The following is an 8,416-nucleotide window of genomic DNA, read 5'->3' as shown; positions in this document are numbered from 1 at the left end:
GCCTCAGCCCTAGCATGAGGGACAGGACCCAGGGAGGGGGTGACAAGACCCTTGGTGCCTAGAGGCAATGGGCTCCGCTTTTCCAAAAATGCCCTCTGGCACCCCCGAGGCATGCATGGCACCGGTCTCGGTGTCGCCCCGGTCGGACTGTGCTCCTCCTGCTGCTCGCCCCATTTTTGGGAGCCAGGGACAACAAGCCCGCCCGCGCTTCGCAGGGCCACAGCAAGAGGCTGCGGTGCTGCCGGGGAGGCAGAAAGCCTGCCATCGCACCCTTCCCACCCAGCCCAGCTCCCTGGGGACGGGGCAGCGTGGGAAAAAGTCTGTATTTTTTAACGAGAGGCTTTTTGCTGGGGCACCGGGAGCCGCCCCCTGCCAGCCGGGTATTGGCGCGGTGCACGGCCAGAGACTGCCCTCCAGCCTCCCCGAGCGGGCAGCAGAGGCAGACGCGTACACAGGTCAGAATTTATTTCCAAATACCTCATTTATATCATTCTCACATGAAATATTTCTTTCGGAATATAACCTACACTTAGAAAACAGAAGAGAGGTGTTTTTTTTAATAAGGCACATCAGATTATAGACTACATAGAGACATCTCCCCCTCACTTGCGCTCATAAAATACTGCTGATTTTCAAAGTAATATTTCTAAAACCTAGACCCTGTGTAGCCCCGTGTAGAGCAGTATTCATAAAGTTATTAGACCTCAGTTTACACACACCTAGTAAAGGGCTATAACAAGCTGTATATACATCACATTTTCAGAAACAGTCACAGCTGGCTACATTTAAAAGTAATGCTACTCCAGACTATGAAACAGGCTGCTTATAAAATATAACCTACTGCTTCCAGTACAGCATGATATAAAGCAGTATGATCTTGCAGAAGAAATTGTTATTTTTGCAAATGGAAGCTGCTCAGATTCAAGCCTGTCTCCTCCCCAAACCCACATTTTTGATCGACTGAGACCGTTTTTCAGAGGAGCAAAGCACCGAAGAGAAATCTGGCTTTATGTTTTTCTCCAAGATGACGGTATGACTGCATATCTGAGATCCTGTCAAAGCATTAGAGTAAGAAATATAAAGGCTCAGATGCTAACTTCATGACCAGTAAACATTAAACCATTACCAACCAGATGCAACCAAGTTAAATGCATCCAGCTTCTGTGCTATGGAAACTGTTTTTCCAGGCTGTTCCAGTGCAGAAGCCAACACATTTTTATTGAATCAGGCCCTAGGTAAAGATTTCCATCCCATTTTCAAGTTTTCAGCAATGGAACATTACCCATTCTGCACTCATTTCGCTGTAGAGGAAAAAATACTGCCTGTGGACCCTATGCCAATATAGCCCAGAATCCATTTACATAGTGTCATTTTCTTTAATGGGCCAGGAGGTAAACTGTGGTCATCTTTATCAACTCAGATGGCTTCCCCAGTTCTTCTTTATATCAGGCATTGATTCATTTCTGATGAAAAAAAGGTTCCGGCTTCCTGTCACTGCAGTTTAGTTTAAGACTATGAAAAAGGTCACTTCAAGGCTATGGCCAGAGGAAAAAAAAAAAAAAAAGAATATAATCTGATCTTGAAATATCTAGGGAAAAAAAAAAGTAGGTAGGGCCATAAAAAGGCAGACAGACAGACAGCACAAATGAAATGTCCTCTGCAGAATAAGTTAAAATACTGATTCTTGCAGAGAGTCATGTTATCCCTCAGGCCTTTCAAACTCGCCAGGGCTGGAATTAGGCTTAGTTTAGTAGGAACCAGATTCAGTCAGAGAATAGGTCACACTCAACTCTGCACTACGTTGACCACACAGCTACATTTTAGGCACATTTCAGTTAATCTGTTGTACTGATCTGGGAAAAAAAATTATCAGTTAAATTTCTGGGGTGGCCTCAGCCAATTTCATGACTACGAGCTTGGACAAGATTCAACCACAAGCGACTGTTGCCTTTAGAAGGGAAACATTAATTTGGTTGAAAACAGCATCGTGAAGAGGACACAGAAGCCTCAGTTTCTAGAGTCCGGTTTGTTATAGATCTTAATCTGCCTGATTTGTTATTTGTTTAGCAGCCTTAAAAGGTAAGGGGGGGCATCCTGAAATTCTTGGCTGTAGACTTAAAACCAGATGTGGTTTACATGGTGCTGCATGGATATTTGTTACATCTCTTTAAAAAAAAAAAGATAATAAAATAAACCCCCAACACAACAGCATTTACATTCCTTTCAGCTGAAATAGATGAACTGTCGTCATGTCTGCAAAAATACAGAGGAAATCGCCACTGCTCGAGGTAGCGAGTTAAAGCTTGGTCGTGTTCTCGGGCTTCCGCTCGGCTGCCTGGGAAGGGCAGGGGAAGGAGGACAGAAAGGACTTTCACAAAGTCAGGAGGTGACAAACGAGATGTCAGCTCCGTAAGGGATCAGGTTCCCTCACCGCATGCTGAAGGTATATTCATGACCTTTCCAACCGTGGCATTTGTGTATAGATTACACCTCTCGCATACACTTTTTAAAGCGATCCCTAAGAGCGTTGGCTTGGGAAGACACGGAGAAGAGAGCAGGAGGGGGGTTTTAAAGCTACAAATGTCAGTTAGGAGGCACAGTGTTATTTTTCCCTTTGATCGTCCACATGCAGAGCTCTACGTTTCCACCGTGGCTCGCGCATTCCTCCTGCGAAGCCCAGGCAGCAAAGGCCTCTGGTGTGCTCTTCCCCATCGCATACACCTTACAACACAAGCAGTCAAATCCTTTGGACAAATCCTTCTACCCTCACAGACACATGGTGCTCTTCTTCCTTAATGAGAGGCTTTAGTCACGAAACTGGATGCCAGACCTGATTTATAGCAATTATTTAACTAAGAATCCTTCTGCCACCCTCAAAAGGGCAACTGAGATATCCAGTAGCAACATATACACATACAAACAGATCTACACTATACACTTGGGACGACACAGAATGAGATTTCAGCTAATATAGCCTCTATTCGATTTCCTCAGAGCAGCACTCGGGTCCTTGCAACCCCTATACAAAACAGCAGTATTTTTTCCACCAGGATTTGGAGAGGTTTTTCATCTTGTCTGGAGTCCTACACTTGGATTTCTTTGGTTGCTGCTGGGTATCCGAGTACTGAATACCAGCCACGATGGCCGCATCAAAGACCTCCTTGAGGTTTTTCTGAGTCAAAGCAGAGCACTCGATGTAGGACGCGGCTTTTATTTCCTCGGCACAGAGCTTCGCAGCCTCCTCCGAGACTGGCTTTTCTTTGCACTTGTCCAGCTCGATGAGAACTTTGACATCCTCCCGGAGGTCCGACTGCGTCCCAACCAGGATAATGGGTGCCTTGGGGCAGTGGCATCGGATTTCGGGAACCCACTTCTCACTCACGTTCTGGAAGGATGAGGGACTCACCACGCTGAAGCACAGCAAGAAGATGTCCGTGTTGGTGTAGCACAGAGGCCTGAGCTTGTCGAATTCATCCTGCACGGAACAAAATCGCGTTAGCACCCAACAGCAAGAGCACGTCAGCCCCGGAGGACACCCCGAAACGCTCCCGGCTCTAGCCTGCTGCTGATGTTTGGGTGGACTAAGGATCACCTGCCGCTGCCCTCTTGAGAGGCACCCTGATATCAGCACCCAGACCACCCAAAGTTAGGAGCAGAAGTCGCCCGGACCCAGCCTGAGGTCTCACCCAGCAGGGCTGCTAGCCGTCAGGCACTCTGCCACCGTCGGGCACACAGGACAAAGGTGGTGGCTTCCCCACGTAGCTGAGATTTTCTAACACTGCAGCTTGTTTCAAGTGCTTAAATATTTCTTTCGCTCTTTGTACACAGGCCCTCTGCCCTATTTCAGCAAAGGAGCAATGCTGTGGGAAGCAGGTTACGGCTCACGAGCGACGAAGCCAAAAATCAAAGTATGGGAGGGCGAAGGTACTTTCTATGGGTCCAGCTCTTACAGGGGTGAGTCGGTGAGCTGCTGCGATGAGGAGCACCCGCGTACCTCAAAGCTGCTCTGCCAACAGACACCCCTACTTCCAGACCTCCAGATACGGGCAAGAGCAGAGCAAGACAAGCGACAGCAAGCGACCTTTCCTGGAATAGGCTTTTAAACTGGTGACTACTTAACAACATCCTACAGGATATGGGAATAATTTCCCTGCCATTGTGCCCAGGGATTTAAATCTGATGGCAGCAATAATGACTCACAATGTGCAGGCTTAACATGCCAATGGCATAGAGTAAGAGCTTTACCTTTCCCTCCCACCCATGCCACATCAAACAAACTGCAAACAGGCCTCCCAGCGCTACCTTTCTTTTTTTTTTTTTCCTTTTTCTTTTCTTTTAGTGCAAACTCCAGCAAAGCAAGGCCCTTTTTCAGCTTCAGGAGCTAGCCACAAGAAAGCCAAACACCTTCTGGTAACAAAGGCGAGCTGATCCTCAGCGAAGAATGCAGCAAGAAGTAAGGGTTAACTCCAGGCAGGCTGCTTTTATGCTGACAGCAGGATAAAAGCAGGGTAACACTAGCAGCCTGAACAGGTAGGATTTGCCTCAGCAGCAGTGACATTTTAATTAAAACGGACCCTGTTCTCAAAAGCTCTGAATTGAAAGTGCAAAGAACACACACAGCTGAAAACATCTCTCTGGTACCAGCAGTTTACTGCTGAATTGCAAGTTCCTTGTTAATTTTCGAGACATGAAATTTTGCTTTAAAGCCTCTGGAGGCCCAGGATATGCAGTTTAAAGCCCCCTGGAAGCCTCAGAAGTCTTGTTCTGCTCGAATGAATTTCTTCCAGCAGTATCTCTGAGAGAGACAGCGATTTATAAAACACGAGTCAAGAAAGCAAGCTTCATTAGCTCTCTTGATTCTCAGATTAAGCCTCAGAGGAAACCAGGCTCTCACCGCTTGGCTAGAGAGAAACCCCGCATTTACTGAGAGATGCTGCTCTGAACGACAGGACCGTTTACAGAAAGGTACCTTACCATGTAATTGCCTCTTCTCGCTACGTGAGAAACCTCAAAAGGGCTCGATTCAATGGCTTTGAAAGCCAAACCCCGATCTTAAGGGTTTCTACCGAGATGAAATAGTGCCCTTTATAGCCCAAGTACACTCCCGCAGTTGCAGTGGTAGGTACGTGACCTGTGGGGACTCTACACCTCTTCGGGCTGGTGATGCTGAAATACAATTTCCCTCTCCCTGGAGTGCTTTTTTAGCTGCAGATTTCAGCAGCCATCTCACGGCAGCAGTTTTACCAAAGTATCCAGCTAGGGATCTTTTATTCAGGACGACTTCTGTTGGTTTAGATAACCGCTTCATTTTGAAGGCAGTGACTCTTGGGCAGCCAGAGCAAACATCTTGATCATTAACGGTAGCAAAGGCAAGAGGTGACTGGGCCTGCCCGTCCCTCCTGCAGCTTGCGGCTTCGTTTCCGCAGGCGCTGCCTGTCCACAGGCTGTCACCCGATGGCAATTCCACCTGCCACGCTCTGCGTATGAACACGCACAGCCAAGACTGTCGCGGTACCACCCTGTCTCTTCAGCAGGACACAAAATCAGGGGACGGTTCTGCTCTTTTACTTCGTATCATTACCCACAGAAGGCTGCTTGTAGGATTTTAGCTTTGGTTTGTAGGGCTCATGGGAGTCCTACACTGCTGTCTAGGACTGCACAGCCCTTCAAAGCCCTTTCCTAAGTAGGGCGCCCAGTTACAACTCATCTAAATAGGTTTGTATGTTAAGGCCACTGAGATTTTTCAGCGTGGTTTTGGTCAAGGCGTAGACCCAGATCCACAAAGCTGCACAGGAACCTAAGTCCCACTGCCTTCAAACGCCAGCTAGGTAGCAAAATACTTTTCACTACTTTTGGCTATTCAGACTCAACCTCTGGCAAGCAGTGCTGCATGCTGCTCAGGGTGGTATAAGCCAGGGACTTGCAGAAAATATAAGGCAGTAAGAAATGGGCTCTTTTTATGTATCAGGCAAACTAGGAGCTGAGAGGCATCGGCCACCCTCAACTCTTCAGGACTTGGATTACAGCAAGCCTCGGCTTTGGGGCGGCAGCACTTTTTTAGGGGGCGGGAATGGCAAATACGAAATGTCCACAGACAGCTCCCTATAGGGCTTTTTTCTCCCTTAAGCTCCTGCCCCTTCAAAACCACACTCTCTATCTCCAGACACGTACAGCTGGGGATGCTTTGCATGCGTACATCCCAAACACCATAATTCTTAAGCCCGCAGTTACTTAGCAAAAATAAAGACAGTGACAACCACTCAAAGAGAAAACCAGGTGGCCCTTGAATCCCCAATATGTTCACCCTTTCCAGTCAAGCTAAGCAGAGCAGCAGCTTGAGCCAGCAGAGCAGCAGCCGGTGCCCAGTCCCGATACGAAGGCACAGTACGTCCCTCACCCTTCACCAGACACCGGGCAAAGCAGTGGGTTAAGCAACAGTGAAAACGATAGCAGTTTAATAAGAAGTTCAAACACCGGGAATCCTTTCAAATCCATGAAGTCATTAGCAGGACTACTTTGCGCAACAAATTCTCCCCTCCCGCTGTCACTTAAATCAAATGAGTGGCTTCACTGACCTGACCAGCTGTGTCGCAGAGCTGAAGTCTCACCGGCTTGCCATCGACAGACACGACAGCTTTGGAGAGAAAGGAGGAGGGAGGGGGGAAAAGTGTGGTGAGTCCGACTTTACACGTTTTCCATTAAAGAAAAAAAAAAAGGAAGGAAGGAAGAAAGATTTACCATCCCTCAGCTCTTATAGTCTTCAATTAGGTTAGATTTAACAACTTAACAGAGCTGGAAGGGAGTCTATCGCTAACACTTGGGCACACACAAGCCCTTCAGGGCTTTCCGACTCATTTCACTGCAAGGGATGAGGTAGGCAGTGACTGCATAACCCTCGGCTGGCAGCGGGGAGAGCCAGCCAAGCGGTCCGGGTCCTTTTTCTGCTCCAAAGGGTTTAGTTTATCATCCTCTTGCACATCTCCAACACGCACGGGACACAAAAAGCCCCCCCGCTGAACCAAGGAGAAACCCCCGAACCTCCCCCCGCCCTTCGCAATGGTGACACACGGCAAGTCTTTAAGCTTTCCTTTGAGGCGTTTCCTATCCGGCCGAGAGCTGGAAGTTTTATACCGGGGAGTTCCCAGTTAAAGCCCGGCTTTGCCCGCACGGCCGGCCGCGACACCAGCTGCCAGCCTGGCTCCCTCACACGGTACATCAGCCGGTGCTGCCGGCCGCGAGGGAAGTCTAACAAGCTCCGGTCCTGCCCCCAGAGAAACGAATAACGAAATAACCGAAGCTGGACACCCCCCCTCCGCCCCCCGCGCAGCCCCGCCACGGCCCCGCGGAGAGGCACAGGCGGGACGCCCCGCTCCCCGCGGCGGCAGCACCCCCTCCCGCCGCCCCGGTCCCCCCGGCCCTTACCGGAGAAGTTGTCGAAGGCGGTGGGGATGTACTCGGTGGGGTACCCGTTGGTGGTGTAGCTCACCACCAGGCTGGTCTTCCCCACGGCGCCGTCCCCCACCAGCACGCACTTGATGCTCCGCCGCGGCTCGGCCCCCGCTCCGGTCCCGGCTCCGGTCCCCGCCGAGGCCCCGGCCCCGGCCCCGGTCCCCGCCGCCCGGCAGCGGCCGCCCAGCGCCGCCCCAAGAGCCGCCGCCGCCCGCCCGCTGCGCACCCTACGCGGGGGCACCGGCGGCACCTCGCAGCCGCCCGGTACCGGCTTGCTGATGTAGCCCGCCTCGCCCTCCTGCTGCGGCGGCATCCGCGCGGCGACGCAGAGCCCCGCCGGCCGGGGGAGGGGGGCGGCGCGCGGCCCGGGGCCGCCGGCCGGGGGGCGGCGGGGCGCGGCGGCGGGTGGACGGTGCGGGGCCCCGGCGGGCCGGCAGGCGCGACGCGACCGCCGCGAAGCCAGCCCCGGCGCTGCTGGCTCTTCCCGGACGCAGGCGGCGGCGGCGGTGGCGGCGGCGGCGGGATCCCGGCTGCGCTGCGCTCGCCTCGCCCCGCGCTACCGAGTCCCGACCGCCGGCCCCGCGCCTCCGCGTGACATAGCGCCGCGCGGGGAGGAGCCGGCGCCGCACGGCACGGCACGGCACGGCCCAGCAGGGGGCGCCACAGTGCTCCGCTCCGCGCCGCCCGCCCGCCCCGACGGCCGCAGGCAGAGCGGGCAGGGGGCGCGCCGCCGTTGCCGCCGCCGCCGCCGCGCGGGCGCGCCCCTCATTGGCCAGCTCGCCCCGCCCGCAACAGCGGGGCGACGAACCGCCCGCCCCCATTGGCTGGCGCGGCGGGGGCGCTCCGCCCTTCTCGCCCCTGCCCGCCGCCGCCCTGAGGGAACCGGGCCTCCGGGACTGGTCCGCCCGAGGAGCCGTGGGGAGCGGGGTTCGCCGGCGGGCCCAGAGGCTCCCCCCGACGCGAGCCG

General features: G+C 52.8%; 1 protein-coding gene across 1 annotated transcript; it reads right to left on the bottom strand.

The window, feature by feature from the left end:
* Positions 1-448: 448 nt before the first annotated feature.
* RHOU (ras homolog family member U) lies at positions 449-8,081 on the bottom strand. The gene is made up of 3 exons (XM_052806410.1): positions 7,423-8,081; positions 6,576-6,634; positions 449-3,475 (listed from the first exon to the last, which is right to left on the bottom strand). Exons 1-3 carry the CDS (start codon positions 7,760-7,762, stop codon positions 3,020-3,022), a joined length of 855 nt encoding a protein of 284 aa, XP_052662370.1. The 5' UTR covers positions 7,763-8,081; the 3' UTR covers positions 449-3,019.
* Positions 8,082-8,416: the final 335 nt, after the last annotated feature.

Source organism: Harpia harpyja, chromosome 13, assembly GCF_026419915.1.
Source record: "Harpia harpyja isolate bHarHar1 chromosome 13, bHarHar1 primary haplotype, whole genome shotgun sequence".
Taxonomy (NCBI): domain Eukaryota; kingdom Metazoa; phylum Chordata; class Aves; order Accipitriformes; family Accipitridae; genus Harpia; species Harpia harpyja.
This window is presented reverse-complemented; position numbering and strand designations above follow the sequence as displayed.